The 25,119-nt window shown below is 34.3% G+C and overlaps 2 protein-coding genes and 1 long non-coding RNA gene across 3 annotated transcripts; all 3 read right to left on the reverse strand.

Moving 5' to 3' along the window:
- Positions 1 to 555: 555 nt before the first annotated feature.
- Positions 556 to 2,584, reverse strand: LOC106349828. Its single transcript, XM_013789797.1, has 4 exons — positions 2,145 to 2,584; positions 1,619 to 2,063; positions 1,432 to 1,513; positions 556 to 1,187 (listed from the first exon to the last, which is right to left on the reverse strand). The coding sequence occupies exons 1-4, from the start codon at positions 2,582 to 2,584 to the stop codon at positions 556 to 558; spliced, it is 1,599 nt and encodes a 532-aa protein (XP_013645251.1).
- A 4,106-nt stretch (positions 2,585 to 6,690) lies between these two features.
- LOC125583538 lies at positions 6,691 to 8,553 on the reverse strand. The gene is made up of 2 exons (XR_007320554.1): positions 7,325 to 8,553; positions 6,691 to 7,028 (listed from the first exon to the last, which is right to left on the reverse strand). It is a non-coding gene; the product is annotated as an uncharacterized LOC125583538 (long non-coding RNA).
- Positions 8,554 to 13,560: 5,007 nt separating this feature from the next.
- LOC106346627 (phytosulfokines 5) lies at positions 13,561 to 14,204 on the reverse strand. Its single transcript, XM_022711466.2, has 2 exons — positions 13,950 to 14,204; positions 13,561 to 13,829 (listed from the first exon to the last, which is right to left on the reverse strand). Exons 1-2 carry the CDS (start codon positions 14,064 to 14,066, stop codon positions 13,710 to 13,712), a joined length of 237 nt encoding a protein of 78 aa, XP_022567187.1. The 5' UTR covers positions 14,067 to 14,204; the 3' UTR covers positions 13,561 to 13,709.
- Between the last annotated feature and the right edge of the window lie 10,915 nt (positions 14,205 to 25,119).

Consider the following 25,119-nt stretch of genomic DNA (forward strand, 5'->3'; position numbering starts at 1 on the left):
CTCCATATGGGATCTAACATCGCTTCTCTCCAGTTCCGTGGTTCTACATACGATGAGAGAGCTGCAAGAAATGCTTGGTGTTTCTCGGAAAACACCGCATCAGTAACATAAGCCAAGATAGGATAGGAGCAGGCAGAGTTACCTGGACTCGTTTCTGAGTTCCGTGAAGGAGCAGGATGAACTGGAGATGTGTTGTGTTTATCGATAGTGCAGCTTGCGTTGTAAACCACGTAGTCACGTAACTTCACTGACGGCCTAGAAACTCGTTGTCCTCTCCCGAGACTCTCATCAGGAGCTTGACCACTTTCCTTATTTTGATCCGCATCACTAGCTTGTGTCTGCTTCGTTGCTGGCCCGACAACTGGTATTACCGTCGATGTCGTCATTTCTGTTTCAACTTCGTCACTGACTAGCTCTTTTGCTGATACATAAACATCATCACCCCCCCTGGAGTCCAGTGCTTGCTCAAGTTCCTCACTATAGTCAACATTCGGAGGAGAAGGATTGGCTGGAGGTTTTGTACTCTGGGAAACTTCTTGGTACGGGAACACTGTCTCAAGTCTCGACAAACTCCACGTCACGCGAGACAAAGAACTCTTCACTATCCAAATCGTATAACTTCCATCCCTTTTTGCCGAAGGGATAGCCAACGAAGATGCATCTCCTGCTTCTAGCCTTGAACTTGTCTTTGTCACGCAATGACTTGTGAGCGAAGCAAAGACACCCAAACGTTTTAAGACTCTCATATGACGGACGCTTTCCATACAAGCATTCGTAGGGTGATTTACCGTGAAGAAAACTAGAAGGGGTTTGGTTTATCACATGCGCTGCGGTGAGAACACTCTCGCCCCAGAACTTGATCAGAAGATTTGCCTGAAACATTATTGATCTCGCAACGTTGAGAATGTGTCGGTGCTTCCTCTCCACTCTACCATTCTGCTGTGGAGTTGCTACACAAGACGTGTGATGCACAATCCCATTCTCTGCAAAATACTTCGACAAACAAAGAAACTCCGTCCCATTGTCGCTACGTACAGTCCGAACTGGATGCCCAAACTGACGAAGCACAAGGTTACAAAAATTTGGCAAGACGATTTTCACTTCCGATTTTTCGAGTAACAAATGTATCCACACTGCTCGAGAGTAATCATCTACGATCGTCACGAAATAGACAGCACCACACGAGGCTGGTTCGCGATAGGGACCCCATAAATCAACATGAATTAACTCGAAAGGAACTGAAGCTTTATTAGAACTCTCGGAAAAACACCACGAGTCTGCTTTGATTTAAAACAAATGTCACAACCTCCAAACTTGTCGGGGTTGTTTGAAACACCAAATAAAAGTGGTAAAAATCCTAAAACACCAAAAGACGGATGCCCCGTCTGCGATGCCACAAAGCCTTGTCCTCCGCGGCTTTAACCCTGAGACCTTGCCTGACTGTCACATCTCGATAAACATACACACCGTTCCGTTCTTCACCGGGTCCAATCAGGGTCCTCGTAAAACGGTCCTGCAAAACACACAGTGTATCAGAAAACACGGCAAAACATCCTGTCTGCTTTAGTAATTTCGCCACAGACAATAATGTACAATTCAGATCGGGAACTAGTAAAACATTAGGCAATATCTGTTTCTCCGACAGTCGCAGAACACCACAGCGAGTAGCCTGAACTGCACTTCCATCTGCAAACCTTACTGGGCAACCAACGACATCACACATATCACTGAGCAAACGAGCATCTCCAGTCATGTGGTGTGATGCTCCAGTATCGAGAATAACCTCTCCCATCTGTTTCTTACCATTTAGTTTATCTGGTATCGGGTGTGACCTCTGCTGCTCCAGGAGTGCAGTCAACGAGGCCCACTGGTCCGCCGTCAAAGTAGGAATATTCCTCCCACCAGAAGGTTGAGCCTGCATTGCATTTGATCGTGGCTGGTTACTGCGTCCACAACCTCTACCTCCTCTGGCTCGTCCGCTCCGATCTCCCCCTTGGTTACGCTCAGTCCACCAGTCAGGAAACCCAATGATCTGCCAGCATTCTTTCTTCTCGTGCCCCGTCCTACCGCAACGAGTACACACTACACCACCTCAACTCTTTGCTACCGCAGAAAGCAAGCCATTGATGTTCGCATTGTCTGACTGAGACGGCTCTGTTTTGGTCACAAAACCAACAGCATCTTGCCTTGTCTCGACACGAGTTGAAAGAAGTCTCCTCTCTTCTCGCACGACTCTTTGATAAACAGAGTTTAAATCTGGTAACGGATCCAACCCAATAATATTGGTGCAGACATTACCAAACCGTGCGTCATCAAGCCCCATGAGAAACATGTGGACTTTCTCTTCTTCGTAGTCTTGGCTGATCTTCGCCGAAGCTCTGCAGGTACACGCCGGAAGGGGCTTGTAGTTCAGCAGTTCCTCCCACTTAGATGAGAGCCGTCCGAAGTAGTCCAGCATGCTTGAACTTTCTTGCTTGCACCCTGCTAGTTCTGCTCTCAGCTGATGCACGCGCACCGTGTTCCCAATCGAAAATCTCCGCTTCACGTCATTCCACATCTTGTAAGCGTCCGGTGTGAACGTCATGGTGGATCGGACAGTTGGAGATATCGAGGATCAAATCCAACCTACGATCATGGAATTGACTTGTTTTCACAACTCAGCCTCCGTTGGTTTCTCGTTCTCATCCGGCATCAACAAGGTGCCATTGATGAATCCGATCTTACGCTTAGCACGTAGCGCATTCTCCATCTCCAAAGCCCACTCGGCATAGCTCTCACTAGTCAACGAGACCGGTGTGATAGACACGCCTGGATTGTCAGACGGTGCTAAGAAATACGGAGACGACGTGATACTCGACGCCGTAGTATTGTCGCTGCTACCAGCAGTCGAAATGATTTCTCCCTTTGTCATGATTTACGATCTCTCAAAAAAACTTTCGATATGATCGTTGTTACACAAGCTCTGATACCATGTAAACTTAGAGAGAAAGTGTATTTTGTAAACTGTCTGTCTTTCTCATTGATCACGTCGGATACATATACTCGATCATCGTATCTTTACAAAGAGATTCTACTATATCTACAACTACCCTTACATCATTATCTTCTAATATGTTGTACTTATCTCAACAACCCGAGACTTGTCTCATTGGTTTGGTTCAGCGGACTTCACTTAACCATACCACTCTTAGCATACATCCTACCTTTTATACTGCCATCTTTTGATATTTTGGAAAAGAATACTTAATTTCCTAACAAAATTATTTGATCATGATCTCATACCCTTAAACGTGTTTATTGTTATCAGACTTTAACGGTAAAAATAATTATGAATACTGAAAATTAAGACTAATACAAATATTTTCTTTAAATGTTTTTTTTGGGTGGGGGGTGTCAAGTTGTCAACCTTCCTTTAAATGTTGTTATTTCGAATATTTTGTGGTTTTAAACGAAAAACGCTAAATTCAGAAGACGCCTGTCGACTCTCATTAGGATCTTGGATTTGCTCGACGCTGATTACGCAGCACCACATTCACCTAAAATTCATACAAAACTTAAAATAAAATAAAGATAAGAGAAGAGAATATCAAACGTGTAAATTCTGAAAGATGATGTGTTTTATCCAGCCAACACTAGATATGCCACGTATAAAAATTATAAAGCCACATGGCATTATGGGTGGACGTTGAGAGTCGCGACGGCTCGACTCTTCAGAATCGCAAGAAACAAGCTGGCTACGTGTTTGGCTTCCGTTTCAAGTCAGTTTCTTAAATTTCGTCTACAGAAGATGCACTTTCTACACTCGTTAGTCTCATTACTATTGAAATTTGAGCAGGTAAAGGTGTATCTATATAGTAATACATACGTGTATGAATGTTTTGATGTGGTTTACTTACAAACCGTGTTCTGATCACACAAACTAGCCCAGCCCATGTGTAACTTAAGTCTTTGTAATGGCTTATACAATTGGCAAAAAAAAAAATCATTATAAAGTCAGTATATTTTTGTCAAAAGTCAGTTGGTTACTTAGTTATACCATTTATTAGCACGTTTTAACAAAAAGTATAATTATGATATCAGTTAGTTATATAACATTATTAACACATACTATTGTTTTCTAGATTAACATTCATTAGTTTGTTCCCTACTAAATTATATTCCAACAATAAACTGAATTAGGTTACCAGTCAATTGGATCCTAATACACAACGTTTGAATCATTTTTATGACTAGAGTGATGAGGTACAAGAAAACTGTTTGGTTCAAAATGTTATATTATTGATGAATCTGTCTAGGCAATACGAGAAAGAATTTTTTTAATGTTCTTCCTATGTTGGATATTATGGAGAATAAGGAACGTTCTTATCTTCAGAATAGAGAAATAGTACTATTCAATATGGTTCTTATTGATAAAATGTTTTGAAGAGAATAGCATTTAAGCTTTTGACTGATACATTATTGATGACTTATAGGCAGGAACAGATATATATCAATGCAAAATGTACTAGTAAAAAAAACTTATGTTTATTGCTTTTTGATAGATGCATGGTGGAGACTCTTTTCAGAGAGCAAGCGTTGTTGACTGATGCATCCGACTTAACTCTGAAGCGGAAGTTATAGTTCTTCTAATGATTGTGCAACGGCAAAAAGTTGCTGGTTATGCAAATATAACACCAAGTGTTGTTGTATGATCCTTGTTGTCCTGTTCGCTCCAAGGCAGAACGGTTTGAGGCTCGATTGTCTTCTTGATTACATGTTTTTAATTTTTTTGCCGTGTAATCAAGCATAGAAGTCTACAGTTTGTTTTAACATCTTGTAAATTTCAAAGTTCATTTCGTAATGATATTTACCTTTTAGCAAAAAAAAATGTCGTTGTATGATGTCCTGCAATTCAAGGATAAGCATTTTTTTTTGGTATAGAAACCCCAAACCTCCAACCCTAGTATATCTATGTAAAATACATCTTTAGATTTAACATTTATATAACGTACGTTCTTATGTGTTCACGCAAAGCGTCGTATGATGTGATGCAACATATTGTATACTTAGTTTTTTTTTATAACTAGATTTTGATCCGCGCGTCCGCACGGATATATTTTTTTAAAAATATGATGCTATTTGTTTTTTATGTCATTATTTAGGGTTGAGAAAAAAACTCGAATTCGAAAAATCGAACCGATCCCAATCCGAATAAGTAGTACCAAATCTGAACCGAAATTGATTAAATATCCAAATTATTCAAAATTTTGGTATTTGAAGAACTGAAACCTAATCTGATCCGAACCGAAGTATTTTAGGTATCCAAAATAGATTTATATACTTATATATATTAATTATTTGTAGATTTAATATATATAAAAACATCAAGAATATATATGATACTTTTAAGTTCGTTTAAATACTTGAAAATATATACAAATAATCAAACGTAAATATCTAAAATAGTTAAAATATACTCAAAACTCCAAAAATACTTAAATAATTATTAATTCTCTATCTAAATATTATCTAAATATTTAAACCAAACCAATTTAAATTGGTTATACAAATCCGAACCAAATCCTCAAAAATCTGAACCGAACACGAAATCCCAAACAAACCCGAAAACGAACCCGAACGCCCACCCCTAATCACTATTATATATCATATATGTGTCATCATAGGTTACAAAAATATGTGTTATCATATAATTAATCGTATTTTATACTTACCATCAAATAAATTTTCTTATAATTAATAATATTTTATACATACAATCATATAAATAATCACATATATTATATTTTTAAATTTCAATGTGAAATATACAAACCGTAATTTAAGTTGGTGTTTGAAATTGGACTTTGTATTGTGTTTTTCTTATATATATTGAAAACATTTTTGTAATGGTTATTGGAAAATATGTTAGTAAAAATCAAATTTTGAATATATGTATATTTTTGAATGAATTTTTGATATAAATCAATTTTAAATTATTATTTTGATTTGAATATGTATATCAAGTAATATAAACCTATTACTTTTTAATATAATGTAATTGACTTATAATTTTTTTTAATATCATAAACCCATTATTTTTTTTCCTAATTTACTGTTATCCATGTTTTCTAACAACGCTATTTCTTTTAACTGATATTTATGTTGCCAAACAAAAACTTAACAAAAGGTTAAAATACTTCTAATTTAATAAGATAGATAATATATGGATGACGATGTATAGCCTATTTCTACCATAAAAATTATTTTCCAAATAACAAAATCAGACCTTTGTAGCAACAAATAACTCCGTATGTAAAAGATGTATTGAGCACCATGAGAGATGAGAGAGAAGAGAAAGTAATCTGTTCTGTTACGAACTCAGCAACGGCATTGAACGTCATTCCAAACTCTTATCCAATATGCCAATTCTCTTTACATGTTTATATTCGTCCCTTTGAAAGAATCTCAACTTGTTCTTTGTTGTATTGTCATAGCTTGCAAGAGATTGACTGATCATATGGAACAGAAAAGTTGTTTTCGATTCTATTGAAATCCGAAAAGTGGAGACCGAAGAATTTTGATAATCAATGTTGATGATATAACGATTTCAGGTTAACAAGAATAGCTTTTATCAGGTTAGTTTCCTCATCTGTAAACTGTAACTAAAATGTGTCAAAAGGGATTTTGACTTCATTCCAAGGAAGAAGTGAATGATGCTTTAGGGTTTATCATTCTCCTTCGATTTGCAAAAACGTAATACGCAAGGCACTTACAACATTATTACACTTTCTGGCATTTTGTATCGCATCCTACACTAAAGAATGCTTCTTTATATAGTTTCGCAAACAATTATCGAAGCTCTTTAGTTTATGGTCTGTGATTTTACACGAGTCTCTGGTCATAAAACCAAAATCTTTAGGAAGATTATGCTGCTTTAATCTGAGCTCTTTTCAATAGCTTCCTTGGCAGCAGCTCCTCCTTCGAGCTTCTTCTGCCAATACTGATCTAGTGGTGGCCCGAAAATCGCTTTACCTGAAACGACACCAATCCTGCAGAATAACCAAAGAACGACAAAACCTATTCAGATCGCTAATTACTGATCCCGAATGTCCGATCCTCAAAAAATCATCTCGAATTCCACATTTACAATGTTCAGATCCATTCTTACAAAACCTAAGGGCTTTCGAGGAACTATGATACGCAATCTAACTTATCACTCAATTAATAAACTTTTATCACCAGATCTTCCGAAATAATCGTAATCTAAAGGAAGAACGCGAAGAACCATATAAAGCAAGATTTAGATTTCGCCGAGGAGACGAGTGAGGATGAAAAGAGCACTTACACAACAGCTCCAACGACCATCGGAAGAGACAAGAACCTGTTCCTCCGAAACATTCTTTCAGATCCAAATCAATCGCCGCCGCTCGATCCGGTCGCCGTCTTAAAAAGCCATCACAGTTTATTATCACGTCCTAACTTCTAAATGGGCTTGACCCAATCTTAGATAATCTAACATGTCTGCCCATTTAAAAAGCCTTTTGTATGCTTTAATATTGGTTGTCAACTCAACGCCTTCCTTATACACGAGGGAAAGAGAAAAAGACAAAGGCAAAAGGGACCACAGATACATATGTCACCGACCCTTCTTTCTTCTCCATTTCTTTTTCTTTTTTGATTTTGAAACCTCGTGGTCTGATTTTGACCCTTTCGAAAATCTCCATGGCAATATTTTTCTAATTTTGTTTCTTTCATACTCATAAGGGAATCCAACGAAAATAATTTTATCGTTTTAGATGCTGACAAAAATGATTTTAGATGTGGCAAAAAAACATTTTATATCACTTAAGAAAGTCGTATCTTCAATAACATTATGTGTTGAAAAATCTGTTCTCCCAGTAAGCATTTATTAACATATAACCAGTTTTTGAAGAATTTATAACAAAAAAATTCACAGGAAAAAAAAAGAGAATTTGCTAAAACATGTGTATGTTCATTGACCTAAGCTGTTAATCTGTTATTGATAAGTTTGTGGTTATGTTTTTAACATCCACACAATTAATGTTCATTGACCTAGCTAAGCTGTTATTCGATAAGTGTGTGGTTGTGTTTTTAACATCCACACAATGATCTGAAAGTATGTATGTCTACACATACTTAGATGGAGATGTGTCATCATTTTGATAGGTGTATGCTTTTATTATCTTTAATGCGTTTGCGAGATATGGAAATAAAAACTGGTGATATATGAAAAGTAGGGAATTAATTTCCACAAGAAAGTCAGCTGCTTTCATTTAAGACAACATAAGGGAAGTAATGACGGAATGAGAGCTTGTGTGGTTGCAGACTCAAAATAAATATCAGAACTTATTATTATTGAAGATGAGAACATATTCACATAATACTTGTAATTAAGTTTCGCGTTAATAATCAAAACCCATAGTATATATTCATATTTTAAGTAGCAGCGATGATTACAAATGTGACGTAGCACTACGAGAAAACAGCGGCATACTGAGGGAAAAAATTGTCGGTATGTCGTCGGAATAACGCTATTCCGACGACATACCGACGAAAAAAGTCCTCGGAAATATCTCTCCGGAAATTCATCTTTCCTCGGAAATCCCTCGGAAATTTCCGACGGAATTCCGAGGAAACCCTATTTCCTCGGAATTTCCGAGGACCACAAGTTCGTCGGAAATTCCTCGGAATATTCCGAGGAAGATGTCGTCGGAATATTCCGAGGGATAAACTTCCTCGGAATATTTCCAAAATTAAAAAAAAAAATTATAAATTTATTTTTTTAAATTGAAATTCGAAAATATAAAATTAAAATTGAAATAGAAAACAAATTAAAAATACAAAAAATAATAAAATAGTTTTTATAAATAAAAAAAATGTTTTATAAATACAAAATTAGTTTTAATAAATATGAAATCATCTTTTTATAAATACAAAATAGTTTTTATAAATACAAAAAATAATAAAATAGTGTTTATAAATCAAAAAATATTTTATAAATACAAAATTAGTTTTATAAATATAAATATTTTTATAGATATGAAATCATCTTTTTATAAATACAAAATAGTTTTTATAAATACAAAAAATAATAAAATAGTGTTTATAAATAAAAAAAAATATTTTATAAATACAAAATTAATTTTAAAATATGAAATCATCTTTTATAAATCCAAACATCGAATTTATATACAAAGAACAATTTGTATATTTAAAAATATTTTTTATAAATACAAAAATAAAAAAAATAGTGTTTATAAATCAAAAAAATGTTTTATAAATACAAAATTAGTTTTAATAAATATAAATATTTTTATAAATATGAAATCATCTTTTATAAATCCAAAAATCGAATTTATATACAAAAAACGTTTTGTAAAATCGAATTTATATAGAAAAAACGTTTTGTAAATACAAAAATAATGAACAATTTATAAAAAAAGTTCTAAATCAATTCAACACAACCAAATCACAATTCTAAACCTATTACACAACAAATCACAATCCTACCCAATCACCCTAACAAAAATCTATCAAAAACCTTCTAAAATCATCAAATCTACTTAAAACTTAACAAATAGGACCTAAGAGAGTGGGATAGGGTCCTTACATGATTTGTAAGGGAATGGAAAGGATTCGCCGGAGAGATCGTCGCGAGAGAAGGTGGAGAACGCCGGAAGGAGAGAGAGATCGCTGGAGAGGAAGAAGAGAGAAATGGGGAAGAAGATGCGTTTGGAGTTTATAAAACCTTGGGTCCGACGGATATTTTCCGTCGGAATTCCCTCAGTATTTTTAATTTCAATTTTCCCGAAATATTTGGCGGCTTGTTTTCCCGGTTAAATGAAAATATTCCGAGGAAATTCCGACGGCCACTTAAATATCCGTCGGAATTTCCTCAGAATATTTTCATTAATTCGAGGAAAAAGAATATCATGTGCATGTATTTCTATTAATTTATATTGTTCCTCGGAATTTCCTCGGAATATTCCGAGGAAATACCGAGGAACTAGTGTTTGGGGTTTCAAAACATCAATTTTTTTTGCCGTATTTCATTTCTTATACAATTGTAATGCATACCATTGAGGATTCTTTGTATAGATGAGCATAAACCATGAAATAACAAATTTCAAAACGAATTGTAAGTATTCCCTTTACCGTTCATTAAAGTGTATAAGTGTTTCTCTTATGTTGTGGGGATTTCGTTCATACAATCGGAAAAGTGTTTATTATAGGGTAAGGAACAAATTTTTGACTTCATAATGAACGTAAGACACTTAATAAGAGTCATATAGGTGTTATTCAAACCGCAAAAACGTTGTTTTCGGTTTAAAAACCCTATTTCCTAGGAATTTCCTCGGAATATTCCGAGGAAATTCCGAGGAGCTAGTGTTTGGGGTTTCAAAACGTCAATTTTTTTTTTAAACGGATCGATCGATGGATATATGTCCAAAACCGCATCGATCGATCACTAAGATGGACCAAAGCGTAACAATGTGATCGATCGATGAGATTATCCCATCGATCGATCGAGGATATCAAGTGTTCCTCAGAATTTCCTCGGAATATTCCGAGGAAATTCCGAGGAAATTCCGAGGTACTAGTGTTTGGGGTTTCAAAATCTCGAATGTTTTTTTATAAACGGATCGATCGATGGACATATGTCCAAAAACGCATCGATCGATCACTAAGATGGACCAAAGCGTAACAATGTGATCGATCGATGAGATTATCCCATCGATCGATCGAGGATATCAAGTGTTCCTCGGAATTTCCTCGGAATATTCCGAGAAAATTCCGAGGAAATTCCGAGGAACTAGTGTTTGATGTTTCAAAATCTCGAATGTTTTTTTACCAAAAATATAAATCAACATTAAATGAAATTATCCATGCCATATTTTTCCGGAAGCCATGTCATCAATTTCAGTAGTAATGTCATATTTGTTTTGTGAAATTGATTGTAAAGGGACATGTGGCAAAATCACTTTTCAAATATAGTATAAGGGATTTAGCCTAAATAATAGTTATAAAATTTGTAGATATATAAGAAACTAATTTTCTTACGATTTGATATTTAAATTTTTAAAAAAAATTGTAGAAATTTTTGAAAGTTTTAGTAATACAAATTGTATAATTATACAAAAATAATAATATTTTGAAATTTGAAATGTTATATATGAATACATATTTATTTTATAGATGATGTATGAGCTATTGCCATATTTAAAAAAAGTTTACCAAAAATAAATATCAATATTAAATGTAATATATGAATTATTACTATATTCTAATAAATTTATCAAAAATATAAATCAACATTAAATGAAATTATTCATGTCATATTTTTCCGGAAGTCATGTCATCAATTTTAGTAGTCATGTCATATTTGTTTTGTGAAATTGATTGTAAAGACGATTTGCGACAAAATCACTTTTCAAATATAGTCTAGGGAGTGAGCACCATGAGAGATGAGAGATGAGAGATGAGAGATGAGAGAAAGTAATCTGTTCTGTTACGAACTCAGCAACGGCATTCATTCCAAACTCTTATCCAATATGCCAATTCTCTTTACATGTTTATATTCGTCCCTTTGAAAGAATCTCAACTTGTTCTTTGTTGTATTGTCATAGCTTGCAAGAGATTGACTGATCATATGGAACAGAAAAGTTGTTTTCGATTCTATTGAAATCCGAAAAGTGGAGACCGAAGAATTTTGATAATCAATGTTGATGATATAACGATTTCAGGTTAACAAGAATAGCTTTTATCAGGTTAGTTTCCTCATCTGTAAACTGTAACTAAAATGTGTCAAAAGGGATTTTGACTTCATTCCAAGGAAGAAGTGAATGATGCTTTAGGGTTTATCATTCTCCTTCGATTTGCAAAAACGTAATACGCAAGGCACTTACAACATTATTACACTTTCTGGCATTTTGTATCGCATCCTACACTAAAGAATGCTTCTTTATATAGTTTCGCAAACAATTATCGAAGCTCTTTAGTTTATGGTCTGTGATTTTACACGAGTCTCTGGTCATAAAACCAAAATCTTTAGGAAGATTATGCTGCTTTAATCTGAGCTCTTTTCAATAGCTTCCTTGGCAGCAGCTCCTCCTTCGAGCTTCTTCTGCCAATACTGATCTAGTGGTGGCCCGAAAATCGCTTTACCTGAAACGACACCAATCCTGCAGAATAACCAAAGAACGACAAAACCTATTCAGATCGCTAATTACTGATCCCGAATGTCCGATCCTCAAAAAATCATCTCGAATTCCACATTTACAATGTTCAGATCCATTCTTACAAAACCTAAGGGCTTTCGAGGAACTATGATACGCAATCTAACTTATCACTCAATTAATAAACTTTTATCACCAGATCTTCCGAAATAATCGTAATCTAAAGGAAGAACGCGAAGAACCATATAAAGCAAGATTTAGATTTCGCCGAGGAGACGAGTGAGGATGAAAAGAGCACTTACACAACAGCTCCAACGACCATCGGAAGAGACAAGAACCTGTTCCTCCGAAACATTCTTTCAGATCCAAATCAATCGCCGCCGCTCGATCCGGTCGCCGTCTTAAAAAGCCATCACAGTTTATTATCACGTCCTAACTTCTAAATGGGCTTGACCCAATCTTAGATAATCTAACATGTCTGCCCATTTAAAAAGCCTTTTGTATGCTTTAATATTGGTTGTCAACTCAACGCCTTCCTTATACACGAGGGAAAGAGAAAAAGACAAAGGCAAAAGGGACCACAGATACATATGTCACCGACCCTTCTTTCTTCTCCATTTCTTTTTCTTTTTTGATTTTGAAACCTCGTGGTCTGATTTTGACCCTTTCGAAAATCTCCATGGCAATATTTTTCTAATTTTGTTTCTTTCATACTCATAAGGGAATCCAACGAAAATAATTTTATCGTTTTAGATGCTGACAAAAATGATTTTAGATGTGGCAAAAAAACATTTTATATCACTTAAGAAAGTCGTATCTTCAATAACATTATGTGTTGAAAAATCTGTTCTCCCAGTAAGCATTTATTAACATATAACCAGTTTTTGAAGAATTTATAACAAAAAAATTCACAGGAAAAAAAAAGAGAATTTGCTAAAACATGTGTATGTTCATTGACCTAAGCTGTTAATCTGTTATTGATAAGTTTGTGGTTATGTTTTTAACATCCACACAATTAATGTTCATTGACCTAGCTAAGCTGTTATTCGATAAGTGTGTGGTTGTGTTTTTAACATCCACACAATGATCTGAAAGTATGTATGTCTACACATACTTAGATGGAGATGTGTCATCATTTTGATAGGTGTATGCTTTTATTATCTTTAATGCGTTTGCGAGATATGGAAATAAAAACTGGTGATATATGAAAAGTAGGGAATTAATTTCCACAAGAAAGTCAGCTTCTTTCATTTAAGACAACATAAGGGAAGTAATGACGGAATGAGAGCTTGTGTGGTTGCAGACTCAAAATAAATATCAGAACTTATTATTATTGAAGATGAGAACATATTCACATAATACTTGTAATTAAGTTTCGCGTTAATAATCAAAACCCATAGTATATATTCATATTTTAAGTAGCAGCGATGATTACAAATGTGATGTAGTTTGACTAATTAATAATAAAGAAATTACAAGGACACAATATAACGTTTACCAAACTGTTCAAACGATTATAAAGTAATTAGTCGTTTAAGGATGATTGTGGTTTTGGGTATAGATGTAATCAGTGTGAGCAACTAAAGTTCTTCGTATCAAGACACACTCTTCTTCGCCAACACCTTCACAGTTTTCCTCTCCTTGTTCTAGTTTCTGCGCATAACAAAAATATATACGCACGTGAGTATATTGTATCTCGACCATAATTATTAAGAGGTGTACAACATAAATGATTTGTATACAATAAGAACAGTGAGGGTATTGTTGAGAGACCTCGATGGAGATTTCTTCTGGATAAACGGAGGTTGAAATAGGCCGGGCTGATGCGTATGTTAGCGTGGAGAAGAGGAGGAGGGCGACGATGATGAAGAAAGTTGTGAGCTTCGCCATATTTTTATGGTATCTGACTAAGTATTGAGTATTTTTTTTTGTTTTTGAACACACTAAGTATGGAGTATATATCGGGTTAAAGTGAGGAGGAAGATATGTGAGACTTAACAAGTTTTATAGTTGAAGCGTATTTATAGAGAAAACCTGCGATGAGATACTAGTTCAGCAGAAACGTGAGCCATATAATCTTGAGTTTGCGTCATGAAACCATTACCATACCAAACACGCACATGCATATTTATTACTCTCTCCGTTTCATATTAAATGTCGTTTTAGAGAATTTTTTTCGTTACAAAATAAGTGTCATTTTCGATTTTCAATGCAAAATTTATAAATTTTATGCAAAATGTACAAAATTAATTGTTTCTTTAATCCGTGTATCGAAACCTAAAACGACACTTATAATGAAACAGATGGAGTATATGCTTAATTTGAGCTATCTATATATAAAGTTGGTTTTTTCCTTTCTTATGACATGTAGAAGAGGAGTTTGTTGACATGTGCCTTCATGTTATTTTTTTGTATTTTAAATCATTTTTCTTTTAAATTATTGCAATTTACTCCATAAATTTCTAATTGTATACTATCTAATCTTTTCTCGCACTTATTGGTCCGAAATAAATAAAATAATATAAATATAGTTTTAATTTTTAATTTATTCATAACTAAAAATAGCATAAACTTTCACCATTTTATTATTTTTACTAATTTTTTTTATTTTATTTACAAATTATATATTTATTTCACTATTAATATCATAAGATAATCAAACCAAGAATAAGAAATTAGAGCACCAACACAAATAACCAAGAAAACAGGCCAGATGGAGAATAATAATCGAAAGTCCAAAGCCACCAAGAAGCAGAAAGATATATGCTTAAAGCACCGGAATCACAACCAGTATTTAAAAGGTAAGAAACATCTCATAAACTAAACACGAACATACAATACGATCATGCAAGTGAAAAAAAACACAAAGCTCTGGATAGAAAGGACCAAAGCTCCAAGAGACTAACTCCGCACACCTATACCAAAGGAAATATGGAAAGAAAAGAAACAACTTGAGGGAGGGAGAATGGAAGACAACCAGCAAAAAATCAGAAACTAAACTTGAGACCAAAAATAACCTTTCAAGCCCACATAGCATACACGAACGAAAACATTATCTAAACCTCGAGTGGCAAACATGGTGAAAGAGAGAGCCACCAGAGATGCGATGAAAGCTGCAAAGAGATGCGAGAATAGAGAGGGAAAGAGAAACGAAACGAAATCAGCAAACTATGGAGCCGGCCTCGAACTATGAAAGAGAGCATAGAAGTCAGAACACCAAAAACTAGATCTTGAAAACCAAGACGAGCAAAGACTATTGACGGTATGCCAACGACGAGGAATAAAACATCAAAGACGACTAAACTCTGACCCAACCAAGGAGATGCAGTTCCTAACATCAGCTGAAATCTAAAGAAAAAGATGAGCAATCAATATTGACTGGAACAGCCTACAATACCGTGAGAATCAACCGAACAACTGAAAACTCAGAAATCTGATCTACAACAAATACCATATAATCTCACATGTGAAGAATCCAAAGAAAAACAAGAGAAAGAAGTGAGTCTTTTTGCGGTGATGGTAAGAAGCACCGCACACCAGAAAGATAACGAACTATATAGACGGTGACGGCTCAAGGTCAAAATATGGGGAGAGGACAAAAAATATCTTAAAAGTTATAATTTTCAAAAATATGAAAAATATAATACAATTTTGACGTTGAAACCGTTAATCTTAGAATTAATCAACAAATGCGTAGATGCGAGGTTATTGAAATTCAATATTCTTTTACGTTAGAAATTCACTTCATTATTAACAAGTAATATACACACAACAACCCATCATTCAAAAAAAAACACAAAATATATTAATCTATCACATACTACTACATAACACATTAAAACACCAAATAATGTTTTTAACAAATAAAAATGACAACATAATTACATTATCCAAAAAATCATGCTTTTATCAATAATAAAACAATATTCTGCGCGTAGCGCGGACACTCCGAGTACATATATAATGTTGACAAGAATAAACAAAAAATATAATTAACGATTGTTTTGGGTTGGTTAATCAGGCAGATTCTAGTGAAATTTATCAACGTGGAGTCAACTATATCTTAAATATTTTACCGAGGAAAGTTGGTGGCGGATGTATGATGGATCTGTATACTCAGAGATTAACCTTATGATTCGCATGTGAAGTTAACTGCAGTGTCACTAATGAGTGTTGTAGTTACTTTGTCTTCTTTTTTTTGTATCCCTTTTCTTGTTGAAATTAATGAATAACTGTTTATTACTTCCAACTGTGTTTGGTTATATTTGTATATATTCTTTACCATCTTTTGTTGTATTTAAGTAATTATTGTACATATAGTATATATGAGGTGGTGATAGAATCACTATATAAATTCTAATGCGAACAAGTTGAATGGAGATAGTACTGTGCTATGTTTGACGTTTTCATCCATGTTTTTATTGTCGGTCATCCACGTTTTCACACATATGTAAATTTTTGCTGCAGATTTGATGTAATATTTCATCAGATACAGTTGCATGTATTATAAAATCATGTTCACTTTTTAAAGTGGTTGATGTTACATAAGATGAGCCGTGTTCGTTGAATATATATAAAGGTGTGGGACTCGCTGCACTATTTGCACAGTGAATCATACTTTTTTCACGTCTATATAAACGAACGTTTGTGTTCGACGAAAGATACACCATCTCCTCTCCTTTTTAATAACAAATTTTCTATTGGTATCAGTGTTATCTCCTATCTACGGGTATAAAATTTTGCCCTTATTTAAATTTCCGCGATACAATAAAATTCCAGTTCCTTTTATAACACGTTATCAGCATGATCATTCTGCGATTCGGTAAAATTTATTTGTATCATTTATACCCTGTTATAATGGCCGGAATACCGTCTATATTATTTACTAGTAATTTAATTTATTTATTGGTCGGCCGAGCCGCCTTATATTCTGTTTATTATTTATTGGTCGGCCGAGCCGCCTTATATTCTGTTTATTATTTATTGGTCGGCCGAGCCGCCTTATATTCTGTTTATTATTTATTGGTCGGCCGAGCCGCCATATATTCTGTTTATTATTAATTGGTCGGCCGAGCCGCCGTATAATTTATTTATTACTCTGCATTGATCGGCTGAGCCGTCGCATGATTTGTTGTTATAACATAAATATTTCATAGCCATAATTTTTACTTTTATGAAATTTTATAGATTTGATTGACCGTTTAATACGATATTTTCAGACTGATTTTTAGTGCACTCGATTTAACCCCAACGGTCACAAAGAAATTTTTTCAAAATTTCCCCTTTCTCCAACGGTCATGAACAGTAATTTTCATCTATAAATACAACTCATTTTCACTCCATTTTCTCATCCAAAACATTTCATCTTCTCTCAAAAATATTCAAATCGCTCTCCTCCGATTTTTCATTTCAAGAAAGATGATTCGCGCACTTTTGTTTTTATGTGCCATTTTTATTTGTGTTTCTATTTATGGTTTATTCGTTGGAGAATTTACTCCGAGTGAATTTAAGATGAATATCGGTTTAATTTTCTTTACATCGCTTCTCCTTGTAATTGCTTGCATGATTAATGTAAACGGTTCCTTTTAATATTAATAATATTCTAATAATTTTTATTTATGTGCTTTAGAAATACAAATGGCAAAAATCGAGAAACTTCAGTTTCCGGCATTGGAAGTAACTGGGACAAACTACACGGCATGGGTTACAAACATGGAGCTTCATCTAGATTCCGAGAAAATACTCGGAACAATAAAAGACGGCAATATATCAACCTCTCATGAAAAGGCTAAGGCCGTGATATTTCTGAGAAGGCATCTAGATGAAAATCTTACGCATGATTATGCGAGAACCAAAGATCCCTTAGATCTTTGGAAAGCTCTGAAGGAGAGGTTTGATAACCAAAAGAAAATTACTCTCCCCCATGCACTCGATGAGTGGAAAAATCTACGATTTCAAGATTTTGAAAAAGTGGAAACGTACAATTCCGCTATATTGAGAATAGCGGCGCAATTAGATTATTGCGGTAAGCCTGTCTCGGAAGCAGAAATGCTCGAGAAAACTTACCAAACGTTCCACAAAAATCATTATGTTCTACAAGAACAATATAGAAATTGTGGGTATACGAGGTTCTCTGAACTCGCTGTGGCGCTTATAATAGCGGAGAGAAATAATGAACTCCTCATTAAAAACCACAATGCCCGACCCACGGGAACCAAAGCATTTCCTGAGGTAAATGCAACGGATATAAAAAATCCGGAAAAAGGAAATTATTCCTATCGTGGGCGTGGTCGTGGCCGTGGTCACAATCGTGGTTTTGGTCGTGGTCGTGGTTATCGATTTAACCGCAACCATGAAAGGAGTAACAACCCAAGAGGAAGGGGATCCAACACATGGAATCGATCTGATCGGGTAAAAGGAAAAGAAACCCAAGAAAACCCTACTCATAAAAATGAGAACGTCTGTTACAGATGTGGATCGAAGGGACACTGGTCTCAAGTATGTCGAACTCCTCGGCATCTATGCCAATTGTACCAAGAATCTATTAAAGGCAAGGCAAAGGAAGTAAATCTCAATGAACACCTTGTGGGTACAACATCGACATACCTCGAATCCTCTGACTTTATGGGAGATTTCGACGAGGCCACTCATCAAAATAATTGAAGTGCTTGTACTGATCAAGCTTAATAATGCCTAGTGATGCCATAAAATATTATGTATTTCACTTTCAAAATAATGTTGTATTTCAAAATATCTAATGTATAATTATTGTGTACTTGTTATTGATGCATAATATGTTTACTTATGAAAGTTTATTTTCTTTATTGATATTAACTGTGTGTTACAGAAATGGATAAGAAAGCAAATGGAACAACAACTAAACAAATTGGTAGAGAAGTTTGCATACCAGATAGTGGCACAACGCACACTATACTGAAGGATAAGAGATATTTCTCTACTTTAAAGTCAGTAAAAATGACTATAAACACAATATCAGGTCCTACAGACCTGATCGAAGGAATTGGCAAGGCGAACTTTATGTTGCCTAATGGAACAAAGTTTTCCATAGATAATGCCTTATATTCTCCAAATTCTAAGAGAAATTTGTTGAGTTTCAAAGATATATACCGTCAAGGGTATAACACTCAGTCTGCAACTGAGAATGGAAAGAAGTATTTGTATATAACTTCTGAAAAATCAGGCAAAGGCCTTGTACTGGAAAAATTTCCAGAACTTCCTTCTGGATTGCATCACACTTATATTGATGCTATAGAATCACATCTTGTGATAAAAAGAAATCCAGAAGATGTTACATTATGGCATGATCGCCTTGGTCATCCAGGCACTACAATGATGCGAAAAATCATTGAAAGCTCACATGGTCATTCAATAAAAACCCAAGATATATACCAAAGTAATAAAATGACATGTGATGCGTGTGCTCTTGGGAAATTAATCATAAGACCATCACCAACCAAAGTTGACAAAGAATCACCAAAGTTTTTGGAAAGAATCCAAGGTGATATTTGTGGACCAATACATCCACCGTGTGGACCATTCTACTACTTTATGGTATTAATCGATGCATCGAGTAGATGGTCACATGTTTGTTTGTTATCATCTCGAAATATGGCATTTGCGAGATTTCTAACTCAGATAATCAAATTAAGAGCACAGTTCTCAGATTATCCAATTAAAAGAGTTAGATTAGATAACGCTGGTGAATTCACATCCCAAGCTTTTAATGATTATTGTATGGTATCAGGGATTGAAGTAGAGCATTCTGTTGCTCATGTTCATACACAAAATGGTTTGGCAGAATCATTAATTAAACGGCTGCAACTAATTGCAAGGCCATTGATCATGAGATCAAAACTCCCAACCTCTGTATGGGGACATGCTATTTTGCATGCAGAAGCACTAATTCGGATAAGACCAAGTGCATACCATAGATATTCCCCATTACAGTTAGCATTTGGAAAAGAACCAAATATCTCTCATCTAAAAATCTTTGGTTGTGCGGTTTATATTCCAATAGCACCACCACAACGTACAAAGATGGGACCGCAAAGACGGTTGGGAATATATATTGGCTATGATTCTCCATCAATAATAAGATACCTAGAACCACAAACTGGTGATGTGTTTACGGCACGATTTGCCGATTGTCATTTCAATGAGAAAGAATTCCCAACTCTAGGGGGAGACAATAAACAAGTAGGAAAAGAGATCAAATGGAGTGTACCATCGTTATTACACCTTGATCCTCCTACGAAACAGTCAGAACTAGAAGTTCGACGTATCATGCATTTACAAAATATAGCAAATCAGCTACCTGATGCATTTGCTGATACCAAAATGGTAACTAAATCACATATACCCGCTGCAAATACTCCTGCTCGTATTGAAATACCACAAAATGGTGGAACGGCAGTTGATACACGTGAATCAGGAACACGTTTAAAGCGCGGTAGACCTATTGGTTCAAAGGATAAACTTCCTAGAAAACGTAAGGAATGTGAAAAGCATGATACTCCCAAAATAACAGAAAATATTTTGGACGAAGAAAATTGTGAATCTAATGACAATATAAAGCATCTTGAATCTGAAGGAAATCATGAGATTTCTATCAATTACATCCATAATGGAAAGATATGGAAACGAAATGAGATGGATGATATTGATGACGTTTTCTCATACCTTTTAGCAAAGGAAATAAATGAAGAAAACGAAGATCCAGAACCAAAGTCTGTATATGAATGTCAAAAGAGACATGACTGGATAAAATGGAAAGATGCAATTCAAGTCGAATTAGATTCGCTTAACAAACGAAATGTATTCGGACCTATTGTGCTCACACCCAAAGATGTAAAACCAGTTGGGTACAAATGGGTGTTTGTCCGAAAAAGAAATGAGAAAAACGAGATTACAAGATACAAAGCTCGTCTCGTAGCCCAAGGTTTCTCTCAAAGGCCAGGAATTGATTATGAGGAAACTTATTCTCCTGTCATGGACGCAATCACATTTAGATTCCTGATGAGCCTAGCGGCCAATGAAAATTTAGAAATGCGTCTCATGGATGTCGTTACGGCATATTTATATGGATCATTAGATACTGATATCTATATGAGAATCCCAGATGGATTTAAAATGCCAGAAACGTTAAGTTCCAAACCTAAAGAGTTATGTGCAATAAAATTGCAAAGATCATTATATGGGTTAAAACAATCTGGACGAATGTGGTATAATCGTCTCAGCGAACACTTAACAAAAGAAGGATACACGAATGATCCTATATGCCCTTGTGTTTTCATAAAGAAAACAACATCCGGATTTGTGATAATCGCGGTGTACGTTGATGATCTTAATATTATTGGAACTCAAAACGAAATCCAAAAGGCATCAAACTATCTGAAAGGAGAATTTGAGATGAAAGATCTCGGCCAGACAAAATATTGTCTAGGATTACAAATTGAGCATTCTCGAAAGGGTATATTTGTACACCAGTCTACATATACCAAACGAGTATTGAAACGCTTTAACATGGATAAAGCAACTCCTCTTAGCACCCCGATGGTCGTTAGATCACTTAATGTTGAAAATGATCCGTTTCGACCATCTGAGGAAAATGAAGAAATACTTGGTCCTGAAACTCCATACTTAAGTGCAATTGGAGCTCTTATGTATCTTGCAAATTGTACTCGACCTGACATATCTTTTGCCGTTAATCTTTTAGCGAGATTCAGTTCGTCTCCTACGCGAAGACATTGGAATGGAATTAAACATGTCTTTCGTTACCTTCAAGGAACAACTGATTTAGGCTTGTTTTATCCTAAAAGTTCAAAAGGTCAAATGATTGGTTTTGCAGATGCAGGTTATTTGTCAGATCCACACAAAGCTCGATCCCAGACAGGATATGTTTTTACAATTGGAGGCACCGCCATATCTTGGCGTTCTCAGAAGCAGACACTTGTTGCTACTTCTTCAAATCACGCTGAGATCATTGCACTCCATGAAGCAAGTAGAGAATGTGTATGGCTAAGATCAATAAGCCGACACATCTGTTCAAGCAGTGGGATTAACGAAAATACGGAGCCAACTATTCTATATGAAGATAACGCGGCATGTGTTGCTCAAACGAAGGAAGGATATATCAAAAGCGATAGAACCAAACATATACCTCCGAAGTTCTTCTCATACACTCAAGAGCTCGAGAAGAATAAAGAGATTGAAGTAAGATATGTTCGATCATGCGACAATGCAGCCGACCTCTTCACAAAATCACTCCCTACCTCGGTATTCAGAAAACACATCCATAACATTGGGATGCGCCATCAGAAGGATCTATGACTGTTCATTCGAGGGGGAGCTTACGTAGTTGTACTCTTTTTACCTTACTATGGTTTTTCCCATTGGGTTTTCCTGGAAAGGTTTTTAACGAGGCAACAAAGACGTTAAGCGAGAATGGATAGTGACACCGGTCCCCAAGGGGGAGTGTTACGAAAGACAAAAGATAAGATGAGCCGTCTTCGTTGAATATATATAAAGGTGTGGGGCCCGCTGCACTATTTGCACAGTGAATCCTACTTTTTTCACGTCTATATAAACGAACGTTTGCGTTCGACGAAAGATACACCATCTCCTCTCCTTTTTAATAACAAATTCTCTATTGGTATCAGTGTTATCTCCTATCTACGGGTATAAAATTTTGCCCTTATTTAAATTTCCGCGATACAATAAAATTCCAGTTTATAAAAGTTGATATAATAATAAAGAAGGATCAATAGCAATGAAAACAAAACAAAAAGTCAGGTCAATAATAGAGGGAAAAGGGGCTCCGCAAGATTCGTTTCAAACATGAAAACAATTTGTATATTACCGTTATTTTCAACTGTTTTCATTTGATTATTCTGTTTTATTCTTTCGTAGTGTGGATCTTATAAATCAAGATCAGCCATCCGTGAACTTCAGGCCTTCACTCACTTGGGCCTGTACTTTTATCATATGAATTGCATGTTTGGTCCATTTCAAAAACACCTTGCGTTTGTTTGTTTCCTGGTCTTGTTATTCTCTCCCTATAATATAACGAACCTCTTGGAAAGGTTAGAAGTATATTTTAAATAAAGTACTAGATCCTGATCCGCACGCCAGCGCGGATATGAATTTTCATTTTTTAATTATTTATTTTATTAAATGATGTATTTGTAAAATTCATTCATATTATATCCATTAAGTAAATATTTTTCTTTTTGCATCTTAAACTATCTATTTTTTTACGAATGTGTGATATCATATAAAAAATGAGTATACATAGTTAATTAGAAAATTGTAAAAACATAAATTTTTCTTTCGTTTGCGATATCATATAAATAATGATCCGCCCAGTTAACAAAAATCATGATTTTTTTTAGGTGTAATTTTTTTTTATTTTGACAATTTCTTTAAAACTATATTAAATTTTACATATTTTAATTAGAGTATTTTTACCTTTTTATTTGAAATGCAACTCAATATTTTTTAACAATTATAAAAAAATATTTAAAAAATATTTTTAGAATTTGTTTGAAAAATATAAAAATTACATTTTAAATTAAAATTATCCTAAAATATGATAAGTTTTGATGTAAACGAGAACTCAAATTATGTCAAAAATAATGATATTCAATGATAATAACAATTTTAATTGATTATTTTTTAAAAAATACATTTACAAAAATATTGTTTGAAAGAAAATTCATTTATCTTTCAAATATAAAATAAAAATATTATAATTAAATAATAAAAAATATAAATAAAAACCATAAATTTAGCAAATGACAACTGAGTTATATTATGCTAAAATTTTCTTTCTAACAATTTATCAAATGACAAATGAGTTATGAGCAAATAATACCATATAATTTTTCAAAACATAGCCATTCTTACATATTTTTTGAATAAATAATTATTTTTAAATTTAATCAACTGAAAATAATATCCGTACAATTGTGTGAGTCAAATTCTAGTTTTATTGATGCATGTTATATATTAGTGCTGCATGTTTTAGGTAACATTTTAATGAAGCACATTTTTAAAAATCTCCATTATTAAAATTATGCACATAAGGATAACTCATGAGTTTTTTTGGTTGATTAAATGACATTATGTCCAAATTTATTTAAGGATATTTCATTAAGGTAACTGAAAAAGATAAACAATAAAATAGGAAGTTTAAATTCATTTAAGCATATTTCATTAATGTAACTGAAAAGACAAGTAATAAATTAGGCAGTTTTATTCGTTTTAGGATATTTCATAAATGAAACTGAAAAAAGCAAGCAAAAAAAAGAGACTTTAATTAATGAAGTAAGAACATTTTCAAATGGATACTTCTCTTTTAATAATATAGATTGTGATCAATTTTTAAAATATATCTAATCGGCTGATCCGACCGATACGAATTTAAAGCTACAAAATACATTAGATACCACATTGCATGAGTCGGAATGAATTCCGGCCGATTGATGTTTAAGGTAGTTACATTGTATGTTACTGAACTATATGTAAACTTTTTAAATCGAAAACTAAGCTCAGGCCAGTTAAATAACAGTAATTTTGTTTGTAACGGGAAACAAACTTAACATATACAGGTTTACGCCGTGCTCCAAACGCTTTTACTACTAGATTATCACTATAATTTGATTATGTATTGTGATAATAAAAGACATATTTATTTTTAACTAATCTTTGATTGTTAAGAATCCAATCCACTAGTAAATGATAAATTCAATAGATTTATAGGTTATCTTGGTGTTTGTTACATTGCTACCTAAGTTTACTGAAACCTAGTTGTAAGGAGAATAGTGATTTTGAAATTTTTTAAAGCTTTTAGTCTGGTAAAAGTATTTAGTAGTTAGATTTGATTTACTGATGAATTTCTGATGGGTAAGTTTGTGACAAGTTC

This window comes from Brassica napus, chromosome C3 (genome assembly GCF_020379485.1).
Source record: "Brassica napus cultivar Da-Ae chromosome C3, Da-Ae, whole genome shotgun sequence".
Taxonomy (NCBI): Eukaryota; Viridiplantae; Streptophyta; class Magnoliopsida; order Brassicales; family Brassicaceae; genus Brassica; species Brassica napus.